This window comes from Otolemur garnettii, unplaced genomic scaffold, assembly GCF_000181295.1.
Source record: "Otolemur garnettii isolate 467f Iridium unplaced genomic scaffold, OtoGar3 scaffold00142, whole genome shotgun sequence".
NCBI classification, from domain to species: domain Eukaryota; kingdom Metazoa; phylum Chordata; class Mammalia; order Primates; family Galagidae; genus Otolemur; species Otolemur garnettii.
Window position 1 is genome coordinate 2433505 of NW_003852537.1, and position 15486 is coordinate 2448990.

Consider the following 15486-nt stretch of genomic DNA (forward strand, 5'->3'; position numbering starts at 1 on the left):
GCTGCACATCCATTAAAGGGGACAGATGGAAGGTGCACATGGGACACCAAGGATACCAGAGGGAAGGAGGGGCTGGGGCCACACTAGCATTTAGGGGAGTTTCGAAGAGGGGCTGACTGTCAGTCACCCATCCCACCCGCAGCGGGAAGTCAGATATTTGCCCACTTGTGGTCTGGGGCTTCTCCCCCAGGAGATTCTGGTGCTGCCCCCAAAAGCAACAAAACCTACATAAGGAACAAATAAGCTGGTGACAAATGCTGCCACAGTCTTAGACATTATTCCCCAGGAGTGGGCTTCAGGGCCTGAGCCCACACTGGTAAGAGGTTTCACACAGTTTAACGCAGGGGTAGGGATCAGTGGCCCTGAACTTCCACAGGGACACCCCTATCTGGCTACCCAGACAGAGGAGCAGCTGGCTACAAGTCAAGGAGACGCTCCTCACATGTCTCCCCAGGCCACTTGGAAGCCCCCCCGAACACGTCGACGTTGCTGTCTGCCCATGGGATGATGTTGCCCGCCATGTTCGTGGAGCAGTTGGCGAGGTTGACAATTTCCTGTGCACGAAGGATGCGATCCCATATGTTGAACTGGCTAAGCTCGCCCACAAATGCTTGGGTGGCATCGAATCTGCCCCCAACGGTGTCCTGGGGAAAGAGAAGAAGAAATCTGCATCGGGGCAGGTTCACAAGCAGATACATCTACTCATCCTCCTGGCAAGTGCGGCATGCGGGGACCTGAGCACTGCCCTGACTCCCCCAACCCAGACCACCAACTTCTGCAAGTTCTGAAGCTCTAGCGCACGTCAGGCCTGGGGATGATGTTATTGCAGTCACTCCCTTTTATACATGAAACTAAGGCTAATAAAGCCAGGACAAGAACTAGGTCTCCTGACTCTTAGCCCGTCCCCAGGAGCCACAGTGAGGAGGACAGTGCACCAGGGTCAGACAAGACTTGAAGCCCCCACTGTGCTTGATGTCTATTCCCTCAATTTCCATCATCAACTCTCAAAGGCAGACTGAACCATCAATGCTGATCTACCTGAGACCAGACGCCAACTCAGGCTTCCCCTCACCTAGATGGTGAGTTTCTCGAGGGCAGCACTGAGCTCTCACTCTTTGCTCCTGTCTCCCACGTGGGCCGAGCTCCCTACTCCTTCACCCAAGTGCCCCTTATAGCACACCCTGAGTTAGTACCACATCAGACAGAAGCCAGACATGCCAAGAGATTCCCAGGGACACCTGAGAGATGCCCTCCTCCGCCCCCTCCCCAGGGGGATTCCTACTCCTCTGTGTCTGATTTTATTTTGGAATCTGTCTAAATCACCACACCCACCTAGTTCCTGCCAATGCAGGTCATATACCCACACCCACCCTCAGGCCCCAGTAGGGGCCAGGCTGCCAGGGGAGGAAGTGGCCTGCAGACCTGATTTTGTGTTCCTCCTCTGTCATCCCTGGCAAGGCGAGCACCCACCCTGTACCCACCTGCTCCTGCCCGAGGATCAGCACCCCCCCTGGCTTGATGGGGTGCCAGGGGGCCAGGTTATCCCCAGTGCCAAGCTTCTCTCCATCCTGGAAAGCTTCCCACATGCCGTCCCGTGTCGTCCAGGTGACACAAATGTGGTGCCACTTGCCATCACTGACAAACAGAGGCAGCTGCGCAACCTGTGGGCAGCAGTGTGCAGGTGAGGGCCTGCCCAGCCCCACCCTTTCACGTCCCCCAGGGCAGGATGCAGGAAGAATGCCCCACAGTCCTGTGCGACTGCTCCTCCCACCATCTGGAGCCCCTCCTATTCCTCCCTTCCCTGATAGTGACAAGCCCAACCCCAGCTGCCTGGCATGCGACACAGGCCCTTAAGAGGAAGGGGCAGCCTCAGCACAAGTGCCTGACCCCAGAGTGGTCCTGATGTTACTGGACACTCTTGGTCCCCAGCTTGGAGGAGGACCAAGCAGACATGAGAGATAACCTCCTGTGCTTACCCCTGACCTCTCCATGCCAAAGAACCTGAAGAAGTTGGGGCTCTACTGAGCTAACCTCCTTAGCAAACAAACCAGAGTCTTTACTCCCCAGGTAAAGTCCCAGTCCCCCACAGTGGCACTCAGGGGCCTATGTGTTGTGGCCTGGAAGCCTCCAAGTGTATGTGAGTGACCATGTGCGGGGAAAGTGAGCATACAGACTATATGTGGAACTTGGGAAAGGACCCAGCTGACTAGGTCCCCCAGCATTCCTATAAGTACTCTCCATAGGCTCCCACAAACCACCCTGTGGTTACTGCTGGTCTCCTAGCAACCAGAAGCTATCCTCCCAGGAATTACATGTTTACCAGGTGTTCAAACAGGAGGAAAACAAGGCTCTTAGCACTACTGTGTCCCCAGGTGTTATTAAGGCAATTAACCCCTGATTCAAGGAAGTGGTTGCTATTAGCATTTCTTTTTTTTTTTAATTTTTTATTAAATCATAACTTTGTACATTGATTGTTTTAATTTTTTATTAAATCATAACTGCTACTAGCATTTCTTAAACAAACTCCCCCCATGGCAGGTCAGTGAAGACAGAGTGAAGACCAGTCTGGGTGCCAGGGAGTTGGGATAGACACTCAAATGCCCCAGCTGGGAGGACTTGAGGGGGTTCTTTCTGTTCTGTTGAGCCTGATGTCAGGATAGAAGTCTGAAGCAGGGCTGTGGGAGGTCCCCAGGACTCCCCAGGTCTACAGAGAAGGCACACTTGCTTAGGACAAGCAAGACCATGGTCCAAAAGATAGATTGGCAGTGCCCATAGGCTGAGGCCAGGGCAGGTATGGACCATGAAGAGGTGTGAGGGGGTTCTGGGGGGTGATGAAGCATTTACATTTTCATTGTGGTGGCAGTTTCATGACTATCTGCATTTGTCAGAACTCATGGGGTGCAAGCAGGCCTTACCTTATCATTGACGAGCAGCTCGATGGGGTTGTTGCCCCACTCAATCAGCACTATCTCGTTGGTCTGCCCCGGCACCGCATATGAGAATGGGGTGCCAATGCCAGGCGAGGCGCCAGACCGCAGCCACAGGCAGATGGTGAAGGCGTACAGCTCGGGCAGTGTCTTCTTGATTTTGCCATACAGGTAATTTGTGCGGAGCGGGAGGGACACTTTGAAGGCATCTGGCGATTTAAAGGCGCTATTCCCTGGGGGGTGGAGGAAGAGAGGCCAGAGCAGTGTGTCAGACCCCACCCCCCACAGCACAGCCCAGAGCCTTGTCTCACCTGGACTCCTCTCAAAGGCAGTCCCTCAAGTGACCAAGTGCCAGCTCCATGCCAGCCACTGACCAAAGGCTAAAATACAGCAGGACAAAAGGTAGAGTCCTCACCTGTCCAGGTGGGAGAAGCAGAGAGAGGGAAGGCTGGACAGTGACCCCTTCTGGGCAGTGCTGGGAGTGGGAAGGCAGAGGAGGGAGGGAAGGCCTGCAAAAACCTGGAAAAGAACTGCATGCAGAGGCAACAGCAAGTGCCAGGGATCCACAGAGGCCCAGGAAATGGGGGAAAGGAGCACTTTGTGGGCAGTGCACTGGGCATATCACAGGATCTAGCTCTGTCTTCTAGGAAAAGAAGACTCCTGAAGTCCACGAGAAAAAAGCTCTGGTCCCTTCTGATAAACATTATCTCTTTTCATAGTCACATCTGAGGACGAGGAAGTTTGAAAAAGGGGCAGAGGAGAGGTAGATTTAATTTTCTTATTCCATTAAGCAAGAAAACCCTTTCTCTGCCATGTCTTGTTACTACAAATATTTCCTTGAAATTTGGGCCCCTTCAGCTTCTTTAGAAAGGGCAGGTCTGCAACCCCTGGACTTAGGTGTCGAGGAAGAAAGTCTCATAGGGACATGGGCAATCCATAAGCATTTGTCAAGGGAGTGAGTCCATGTCACCTTTCGCACTAAAGAATTACCACCACCAAGGTGAAGGCAGGCGCTCAGGTCTTGATGCTACAGCTTAACTCAGAAGTGGCTTTTCAGTCTAAATCCCTGATGTCAACTGCTTTGCTCCTATTTGCTCTTTCCTCCTCCAGAGAAGATTGAGTTTATTGACCATTTCCTGTAGCTCAGAACTCAGGAGAAGCAGAGAGATGGCCTCCCTACCTAGGCTAAGACACTTGGCTTGAGCCTGGGCCTTTCCAGACCTTTCTGGCATTGCTGAGAGCCCCCCACCACCACTCAGCTGCTCCTATGTAAATGGCACTGAAATCCCCCCAAACAAACTCATAGATGGGTTTAAGTAATTATCAGTAGTCTTGGATTTAAGCTCAAAATTAACTTAATAAAAACGGCCACTGTCCAGGTATCACAGATTCCAAAATTTGACAAGTAAGAGTACAGTAGAACCTCCATAGTTGACTACCTCCCTACACTGCCCTCTCCTTAAGTTGACCTGATTTTCATAGGCCAGACATGTACCACATGTATGAATCAGTACAGTAGGCCTAGTTCCTTATGTTGACCACCTCTGTATGTTGACCAGTTTGTTACAGCCTCTTGTCTTGGGTGGTCAACTTAAAAAGGTTCTACTGCATTTAGAACCCATAAGAGCCAGTCTCAGTGGCTGGCAGAGGCAGGTAGGGTCTCCAGAGTTGACAGAGCTGACCTACCTGTACCACTGTGGAATTAAATCAGTCCCTTTCTCAGCCCTTCTGCAGAATAAGAGCCAGAACAGACAAATCTTTCTCCACTAAAATCTCCCAAACCCATTTTCCAACAGAGTGAATAATATAAACAAGAAGCTCTTGGTGTTCTAGTTCATATCTATCTAAAGAGAACTTTTGCGGGGAGCACAGCAGGGCCCAGAATCACATCTCCAGCCTCTCTGGAATGGGCAGCGCATAGTGCTAGAATCTGGGCTTCACCTGTAGTATGCACTTGTATCTGCTGATTGCATAGTCTTACCTGATTCTTCCTGAAGCCCTAAAGCAGAGTAACTCTTGCCACAGGCTGCAGAGATGCTGAACACCAGGTGAAACCTGAAAGAACTGGTCACCTTGGTAAGCCAAGGGCCCCGGTCAGAGTAAAAGCTGGGACTGGCCCCTCTTTAGGCTGAAACAAAACTGAGAAGGAACCAGACAGGTCTCATCCCCCAAGTTCTCAGGTTACACAGCTGAGACATGGTAGCCTAGAGAGATGAGGTGACTTACTCAATGTCACACAGCTAGTGAATGACAGGGCAGGGGCTGGAAGTCCTTCTTTCTGTTACATGTAGCTGCTAGCACTTAATTTTCAAGTGGCAAATGACCATGTTCTTAATTGAGGTGTCACTGTCTAATAAGGAGAAATGGCTACTGTGCTTGCAGGTGGGCAGGCTTGCCAATTTCACAAAACCCAGTGCTGGTAATGTTGTTAGCTCAGTGACAACAGATAGGTTTAATTAGATCAGAGAAAGCTGAAGGGCAGAGGAAGGGGCCTGTATCCTGAAAGCTGATGCCCTTTATTTAAATAAAATAGCTTGGAGATTCAGAAGAAACTTAATTAAAACCAATTATGAAATTGCAAGGCCTGACCAATAAATCAGAGACTTCAGGTGGTAGACAAGGCAGAGCAGGGGGTGGGCAGCCTAGGGCTGGGAGAGAAGCTGCTTTGGTCTTTTCAGTGCCAACATTTATTTTGATCCCAAGCCAGGCTGTGCCTGGCCAGCTGGCCTGGACTCTGGAGGTCCTTACAGATGATCAGGTCTTGTAACAAAGAAAAATGAACATCCTGAAGCCTGGGTGGCTCGCATGTCCACATGCAGGGCTCAGGCACCTGGCTGCTGGGCCCCAGGCTGTAGTCTCCGTCACTCATCTGGGGTCACCATGAAATTCCACCCTAGCTCTGTAATCTGTGGGCCACATGAACACAGGTGTCACTTAGCTCTTTGACTTTAGTCTCTTATCTGAATTAGTATCTACCACACAGGGATGACTGGCAGGGGTTATAGAACATACAGAGTGTGGAACTTACCAGCAAGCATCTGGCCCACAACAGGCAGGGGATGATGGACTAAAGACCAGGGGCCCGCCAACCTCCCTGCCTGCCATGTGGTTGAGGTCTCTCTACTCTGGGCTTGGCAGGATATGTCTAAGGAATGTGGTGTATTTTCCTATATTTAGGGCCTGGGCATTTTTATATTTTTTTACAATTGTCACAAACAGGACAGATATAAATTTAGAATTTCCCAAAAGACAAATCAGTCAGCAAATGGCCACTTTCCTCAAAGACTCACTCATCCCAGAGCTGAGCTGGTGGAACAGACATAAGGACTCCAGAGTTCCTAGAGAGGGGTCAGACCCATAACAGACAGCAGAAGCTGAACTGCCTCTGTCCAGGTTCTGACACTCTACACAGTGGCTAGCCAGGCCTTTGCTCTTATAGGGCTGAGCCTCCCCTCTGTGCCTGACAAGCCCCGAGTGCTTTCAGTGAAGCCTAAGGATCAAGAGCAAGCGTGTCAGAGTTAGGCTGGTGGGGCCCAAGTCCTTCCTGACCCTTTCAGCTATAAATCAATAGGCCAGGAATGGGAGGAAAATTCACAAAGTGGCAGCCTCTAAGTGGCCAATGCCATGATGACAGCTGATCTTAGAGTAAGCCAAGAAGAGAACAGGAAAGAGATGAAGGGGATATGTGATGTGTGTCTACTGGGACACAAAGATGGGACAGTAACACCATCCCCTTCTCCATCTGGCCCTCCTCAGCCACGGTCACTAAAAATGTCATTCGCATTCCGCTATTGGACATTTTCCTATCGATTCATGAAACTGAGTAATTAGAAACTACCTTTGTCAGGTTAGCACACCTGACAAAATTATAATCCTATACCCACTGCCAGCAAACATAAAGCTTCACAGACAAGCCACCTTGCAGTCAGGGGTTGATAATGCAATTGGAATTATCTAGGGCCCTTGATAACCGGCCTTCTCTCCGTCTTCTGTGGGAGAAACTTACCCGCTATAGCCTGAGCAGAGTAGAGAAAGATACACAGAATCTACTGCAAAGACTAGTTAAGAAGGGACTGGAGTGGGCAGGTGGCAGGAGGTCAGACATCAAGTTGTTTATAAAAGCTGGTCCTGAGTTCATTTGCTTTTCCATGGATAATGCCGGTAGGGTTGGGGGCTAATTCCTAAGATGACCATTGTCAGTGACCTTTAGTATTCACTCAAATATCCATGAGTTATCCCAAGCTATAACATACTCACTGCTGTCCACACACAGAAATCATGGGTCTGGTGGCAAGGAGTGAAAATCAGACCACTCCCAGACAGAAACAAGCAAGCACGCACCACGCTCCAGCTCCGTCACCCTCTGCAGCAGCGCATTCAGGGTGCTCTCAGTCTTCTGCCGGTAAGCAGAGGTCTCGTTGTGGAGCAGGGACTTCTCATCCTCCAGCTCTGCCACCTTGCGCAGCAGCTGCCTCTCCAGCTCCCCAAGCCGCCGCTGAAGCACCTCCCGGAAATCACTTGGCAGCCCTGCATTTGACAAGTTCCCGTGGAGCTGGTGCTTTAATTCAGAAGGGGAGACACAGAGGGAGTTGAAAAGAAACTGAAATGTAGCCCCCAAGGTTCCTGGCCACACCCTACCAACCCACCACTGGCCGCATGACTGACCCACAGGGAGAAGCTTCCCAAAGGCAAGCACTGAATTGTGCCAGCTGCACAAGGAGGGAGGTGAGCCTTTCACTGATGCTGTGTGTGAGTGTACGGGAAAGGATTTCAAAGTCAGACAAGAATTACTTTGCTGCAATATTTGAAACTTGTGAATCTCATTTTCCCTTCTCAAAAAGCTGTTTTTTCTCCTCTTACTAAAAAAAAAAAAAGTCAAAATCTTAACCAACATCTAGAATTCTATGTTGGGTAAAGACCAAATCACAGCTAGGACACAAAGCTGATGAGCTATCTTGTAGAAATGTATACAGCCCCCAAGTTCCCGGATGGCACAAAGGTAAGCAAATAGCTATGTTTGTAGAGATATTACTGGAAAACGACAGATATAAAACATTATTTGCAATTCTGGAAATCTAGTTTTAATGCTGTTTCTGAAGCCTCACTTCCTACCATCACGCAGCTCTAGAGGCAGCCTGCAGCTGCCCAGCCATCAGTCCTTGCAAGCTATTCACCCTTCCCTTCAAAGTGGACCTGCCTCATGCCCTTCATTGTTGCAAAGGTTAAAATATTAAATAATACGCCTGACATATTTAGTACTCAGAAATGTTAGCTGTTAACAATCATAATGAATCTGGAATATACAGATGCTGCAAATACTGTATTTAGCCATTGTGCCAAATAAAGCCCTCAAATCATTTTGCAATAATTACCACCTGTAATTTAAACCTAGTTTTGCTAATAAGTATTTTCATTAACGCTATTAACAGAAATGTCCACACTTCTTAAAAAGAGTAAAGATGAAAATCAATTGAAGATTTCCTTCTCAAAGTTCCAAACTGCACACATCTTCCCAGAGAGAACAGAATAAGGTCCCCTCCCCGCAAAGCAATCTGGAAGGGCACCTTAAAATAGTCCAACTTGCAGACAGAGGCATCTTTGAAGTTAACATGAGATTTCCGCTAATGTGAGTTCTAGGGTCGCCAGTGATCTGGCAGCGCTCGCCTCCCGCCCACCACGCCCCAGGCCTCCATCCCCTAAGGTCTAACCCGACCCAGTTTATAAAAGGAAACAGCAGATGCCCAGGGCAGCTGACCTCCCGCGGCGGCCTCTCAGCACCCTGCACCGCCGGCTGGAGCGGTTCCCTGCTCGGGGAGATTTGAAGATTTGCAAGAGGAGGAAAGAGGCCGCCTGGTCCCAGGTATTTTGCGCCCGGCTAGGCCGTCTGAGTTCGCCGGCCGCAATCTCGGGAAATGCACAGCGAGCTCAGGGGCAGTCCTCGAGCGAGGGAGGTGGGGAGGAGTGGTATTTAAACCTTTTCTTATAACAAGGGGGTGAAAGGGGTATGTGATACGGGGAAGTTCTCGAGCAGGATCGAGACTCCTCCTTTTAACCGCAAGCCCAGCTTGCCCACGGGACAAACGAGACCCACCCCAGCCCCCAGTCACCCGACCCCTGCGTTCTCTCCTTCAGTTCCCGCCGTGCTGCCCCCTCGCGCCGCTACCTCGAGGCTCTCCAGGCGGTCCTTAAGAGTCTGCAGCGAACGGCTAAGCTGGTCCACGACGTGGCCGGAGTGCCGCGGCAGGTCGCCCATAGTGTTCTTGCCCGTGGCCCCCGAGCCCCGCGCCTTGCCGCTAGCTAGCCCCTCGCAGTGAGCCAGCTTGCCCGTGAGTTCGCGGATGGCCTCGCGCTGCGAGCCTAGAGTCTCCTTCTGCTGCACGACGGTCTCCCGCAGCTGCAGCACCGCGGCCCGCAGCTCCTCCTCGGGGCTCACCGCGCCGCCCTGCATGGGCATCGCGGGCAGCGGGCAGCCAGTGCGAACTGCCTCCGGGGGCAGAGCGGTGCACACTAAGTGGCTGCTGGGCACCGGGCTGTCCTGGGCCCCGGCAACTACGGCGAGCGCCAAGCCGGCGGCCAGCAGCGCCAGCATCCCGGTGCCGCCGCGTTCACTTCAGCATCCGCGGCCAGGGCCGCCGTCGGGGCGAGCGCCGGATGGCGCCTTGGTAACTGGCAGCGGCCGGTCTCGTGGAGCGCTGAGCCGGCGCCAACTGTCGTCGCGTAGCCGCACCCTCCGCACCGCGCGGCGTTCTGGCCAGGCTCGCGCTCCCTGTCTTAAGCTAGGGTTTGATGGGGGGGGCGGCGAGTGGGGCGCCCGCCGCGATCTCTGATTGGCCTGGCCGGGTGCGCGTCATGCGGAGGGCGGGGCGGGGGCGCTTCTCACCGTGCGCTGGGCAGCCTGGCTGGCGCGTGGGCTGGAGCTTAGGACGCAAGTGCCAGGTTCCGGGGCCCCCTGGGAGGGAGGATTGAGGTCCCAAAGGACCCGAGGAGCCCTCGGAAGCCTGGGTCTGCCGTGTCCATGCGTCCCTCGAGCCCGCCGAGGACGCGGGCGTCCCGGGCTGAAAAGAATCCATGAACCCCCAATGCTCCGGCGCCCCCCGGAGGCTGCGGGCTTCCGGCGCGGCGCTGGGCCTCGCTGTGCGTCCCCGTCGCTCTGAGCGGGTGTCAGACCCGCTCCACAAAGAGGAGCCCCGGCGGGAGTCGATCCCGGGCCGCCTTCGCGAGCCACCCCCGCGGCAGGCGTGGGCCTCTCCGTCAGGGCCCCGCCTCCTCCCTCTAGAAGCGGGAAGGAGCCGCACGACGGCCGCCTCCGGAGGGTTCCTGCTCCCGCCCGCGCCGCTCCCGAGGACGCTCAGAGGGAATTCTGGCTGCTGGGACCGGGACCGGGACGGGCGCTGGATGCCTACTGGGGCCGTAGTCACGAAGCCACACGCAGAGCTCTCACGTGTGTCCAGTGACAGCCCTCCATCTGTGACCTTATTCAGCAAGACCTGAGCTTGATGAAGTTCATTCGCCTGGAGTGATCTCTGCTGCTACGTAGTAAAACAGTGTCCCCTCCCGTAAACAAGGGCCACAATGTCCATTTTCCCAATTTGAGATCTCTGGTCTCAGATTCTTGGAGACAGAACAAATATGTATAGAAACCTCAAAATGAAGGAGCGAATTTGTTTCAAAATCTTGTCTGTCTGTGGCTTACACACAAGTCCAGAGTGATTTTGATGCATAGCTACAGACTGAAGTGGTTTACTGCACATTATTAATGGAGATCTTTATTTTTTTCCTCTCTCTGTTTTTAAGAAATCCTGTTGCAAGGTCATTAATCATATTATCCATTATACTAGAAACAAATGGATTTGTCATTTGTGCACAGAAGCTGAGTTTGGTTCTGAAAACAAATTGTATCAAAATAAATGAAATTATTATGATAATATAAAATAGACTGCAGTGATTAATCTCTAGAAACCAAATTCTGACCTGCTTTACACTTCAAACAATAGCTTCTGTTATGTAAATAGTCGTGGGGTTTTCAAGGACAGTGTTGCTAAATCACAGAAAAGTTTTATTCATGTGAATCACTTCATGGATAAAAATAAGAAATAAAAAACCTGGTCTACGTGGTACCCAAAGCAGAGAACAATGGAAGTAATGATGGTTCAGGTAAGAATATTCATTAGTAGAAAAGCTGTGGGGTGGGAAATGGGGGGTGAGTAACATAACTTCTGTTAGTCTGCATCAACAGGAGCTATCAGTTCCACCTTGTAAATATGTCCTTGAATAGACTAACTCTTCATACATCATTTTTCAGCTCCTGGAAAACCCTAAAAGTGGTAGTAAGCATACCTATACACAAATTGCAATAATGAAGGCAACAATGTTGCTAAGTACTTTATACAATGTTGCATTTTAGATGACTCATAGGCACCAAATCCAGACAGTTGGAGATTATTAGGATAAGGATGTGACTTTTCAATTTTCACTCATAGGTTTGACCTAGGTAGATCTTAATTGGATGAAACAATAGAGTATTATTGTTCCTATATTGTTCCATACATCCTTTCTTGACACAGACTGATACATTGATACTTGCAGCTATTTGAAACAGAGCTTGTTCCTTTAATAATTAAACAAAAGTGTATTTCAGGTGTATTTCCAGAATTCAAATTTCCTCCTGAACAAGGAAAGTGATTTACAGGAATAAAAATAGACAAATAATTACTTTTAAATTTCTTAAAAGAGATTCCAACATGAGAGATAATTAGAAAAAATACCAAAGTTCAGATAGAACGACTCAGGCATTGAGATGTTATTTTCTTGGGAGGCAGTATAATCAGAGGTCTTAGTAAACAGAGTATGTGGTATTTGGGGTTTTATTTTATCTTCCTGACACAGTGAAAAGTCTGTTGTCTTAGTAACGAGGTCTGAGTCCTAGCACCAACTCTGTCACTAGGTCTCTGACTAGGCCAGTCATTTCTCCTCTCTAGACTTTAGTTTCCTTGCCTATAAGATAAGGGGGTTAGACTAGACTCTTCCAAAGCACTTCTGACTATACTCAAGAGCTTGGCAGTTTGGAAAAGAAGGAATAATTGTTCAAAGTGAGGATCGTTTTAGAACCTAATTTTTGCTCTGTGCGTTATGAACCACCTGTAGTCAAGGGTGAGTGTGGGAAGGCAGGGTGGTTACGTGATACAGCAGGTGAACCTTCACACAAGGAGATGCTTGTAGCTGTGATTAAAACCTGCTCTCAACAACAAGAAATCCTCTATTTACTCACAGCCCAACAACCTTGTCTACCTGAACGATCCTGCATATATGACTCATGAGGACACTTATGTGAGTGGCAGAGACCAGGGCCCACAGATTTTTCCTCCACTTGAAAAGTCGTGCAGATCTGCAGCAGCAGTGAATCAGCTCCACCTAAGCTTTTAGTGTAGCCGATGCTGCTGCATAGTAACCACCCACTCATTCACTATGTCTGCTGGTCCCAGGTCAGCTGAGAGCCCAGTATGGACTTAAACTGTGTGCTGGGAATCCTGATGAGCTCATTCCGCCTCCATTTTATTGCCCCATCTGTTTGGTTCCCTTGTTCTTCTCACATGCATTTTTATCTTGGTCTTCTGGGAAATGTGCTAATTTCCACCATGGTGTCAGAGGATCCCATCTTATACTTTCTTACATTTCCTCCTCTCTTTCTCAGTGCCACTTGGGAAGTGCAGAATGGGAGTGTTAGCTCAGTAACAGAATCCAAGGACAGCTTCCTGCAAACATGACTCAGGAACTGTCCTCGGTGCTGAATTTCAATCGGAAGGGGAAATAACAGCAGGGGGTGTGTGTGAGGTTCAGTGCAGATAAAACAGAATTTAGAGGCTCCAGCAGATCCTGGCTAATACCCTGTTATATGTAAAATGCTAAGACGCTTTCAAGAGTGGATTTTCCACTAGATTGAACTGTATGGTAGAATGGAAAGAGCGTGAGCTTTGGAGTCAGTTCTCATTTCAGTCTCAGTTTTATAACTTGCAATTTGGCCTTGAGAGAGTGGCTTAACCTCTCTAAGCCTCAGTTTTCTTATATCTAAAATCAAAGCTAAATTTACTACATAATATTGTTGTCAGGCTTGAGTGAGGTAACGTATGTGAAAATGTTTGGCATATAGCTGGTGCACAATAGATGCTAGCTGTCTTTTTCTTCACTTTTTTCCCCACTGAACTTAGAGGTGAATTATATACAACCTTTTTAAAACGAAGTTTAAGTTGTGCCTTTATTTGATACATGTCATTTAGGATTAAATAAGGCAAGAATATTTGAGAAAGAACAGGCTAACCTCCTTGACAAGGGGTAAGAAGTTCAGGAAAACTTACTGATATCTCACATTTCTATATTCCTCCCCACCCCCCAAGATAAAGCAGTTCACTTTGAACTGTACTCAGAAGATTCAGTCAAAGTGAACTATTTTACACCACCATTTAGAGTATATCACTAGACTGTGTGCCCGGACCCAACTAAAGATTTATAATATTTAACATTTAAGTGATTCTGAGTTTTTACTGCTATGAGAACAAAATAGAAATAAGTGCCCCCCTCCCTGATAAAGCAAATGTTCTTTCTTCAGTGCATCTGGGTTCTTATTGAAAAGCATATTTCTGGCTTAATTTTGGGAGCATGTGATATGAGATACTGAGTTTTCAGAGACTTCCCCTGTATAAGTATATGATCACTTGTGGCTGGATATTTGAGGGAAATGGGTATTAATATTACTCATATGATTTCAGCAAACCCTAAAGGCTTTTGGCGGCATCCTCTGATTTCAAGCAGTACAATATTGTCTAGTGACAACAGTTAACAATAATTTATTGTATATTTTTAAATAGCTAAAAGATTGTGAATTCCCAGTACCAGGAAATGTTTTAGGTAATGGATATACTAATTACCTTGATTTCATCATTATACATTGTATATGTGCGTTGAAGTATCACTGTGTCCTATAAATATGTACAATTATTACGTGTCAGTTAAAAACTTTTTTAAAGAAAGATTTCCTCCCCAAAGAAAAAGAGCTCCAGAATAATTTGAAAAGAGGTCATATGGCTACTCTACTGCACAGTCAAGCTGGACCTCAGGCCTTCTGATTCCCAGGAAGGGCCCTTTGTTCTGTATCACTCCCCAACATACTCATGAACCCATTAAAATGACTAAATTCTTCTTTAAAAACAGCTTTCTTAAAAATCAACAATTTGCCATTAATTCCAATGACTCTTCATATTCTCTTGGAATTTATTGAAACATTGAACATGGCTAAGTCCTTTGTTAATTAAAAACTTTCCATTGTTTGTTTCTATGATATTGGTATTTTTCTGGTTTTTTTCTTAGATTTCTGAACATTTTTCTTCTTTCTTCTTCCCTGGATCTTCTTTCATTGCCTGTCTTGTCAACACACATGTCCAACAATTAACTGTCCATAGCTCTGTCCCTTCTCTCACTTATACTTGTTACCAGCAGTTTTATGCTTTTAAGTTTCGTTAATGACTCTATCTTAGTCCATTTCATGTTGTTATAACAGAATACCACAGACTAATTCTTTTTTTTTTTTTTTAAAGTTTATTTGGAAGTAAAGAAGTCTCAGAGCACGGTGCTGGCGTCCGGCAGGGGTCATCCCATGGCAGAGGTGGAAGCAAGCACACGAGACAGAGGGCACCTGCATGAGAGAAAGCACCCGGAGCTGGGCTTTTACAACAGTCTGCGCTAGTGACGACTGGCCACTTCTACCACAACTACATTAATCCATTCAGAATGACCCTGTTCCCCCTTATTAGGCCCATCTCCCAGTACTATTGCTTTGTGGATTAAGTTTCCAACACAGGAACTTTTGGGAGACATATTCAAACCATAGCAGACTCTGTCCTTAATATGTGCCAAGCTCCAGAACATAAAAAACTAGTTGCATGTTGGACATCTCAAGGATAAACTACCAGCACTTCTAATTCAATGTCACCAACTAAATTTATTGCTCTCTTCCCTCCTATCTTCCTCTTGTCTTCCCTATTTTTTATTAATGACATAATTAATACTTTCCAAGTCATTCAGATTCAAAACTTTGGAGTCATCTGTGTCTCCTTCATTCCCCAAACTCATTCAAATTCTGATCCTATTCTATTTTTACAGTATATCTACTGCATTATCACTACTACAACCTCATAAACTTGAGGTCCTAAACATACAATGGCCTCCTGACTAAGCTTTCCAACTCTATTATTTCTATTTCAGCTTTTACGTTCTATTGCTAGGTCAGTTTCCTCAAGTACAGTGCTAAAGCATTGTGTTCCCCTACTCAGAACCCTTCAGAATTTCCCTGTGGAGATTTGTAACTCATTTCTGTCATCTCCCTCCCAACTTCCTATACATTTGCCATTATATCCTTTAATCTACTCTTCATTTCAATCAAAGTGAACTGATACTCTTCACACACAACTCACAATTTTTAAGCTTTGGATTTGGGACTCAGGTTTCCTACATCTGGAATGACCTTCCCCCCATTTCTAGAACTATAAATCCAATTCATCCTTCATGG

General features: G+C 48.0%; 1 protein-coding gene across 1 annotated transcript; it reads right to left on the reverse strand.

Moving 5' to 3' along the window:
* Positions 1-285: 285 nt before the first annotated feature.
* NPTX2 (neuronal pentraxin 2) lies at positions 286-9516 on the reverse strand. Its single transcript, XM_003798890.3, has 5 exons — positions 9091-9516; positions 7269-7485; positions 2916-3160; positions 1482-1661; positions 286-644 (listed from the first exon to the last, which is right to left on the reverse strand). The coding sequence occupies exons 1-5, from the start codon at positions 9514-9516 to the stop codon at positions 417-419; spliced, it is 1296 nt and encodes a 431-aa protein (XP_003798938.1). The 3' UTR covers positions 286-416.
* Positions 9517-15486: the final 5970 nt, after the last annotated feature.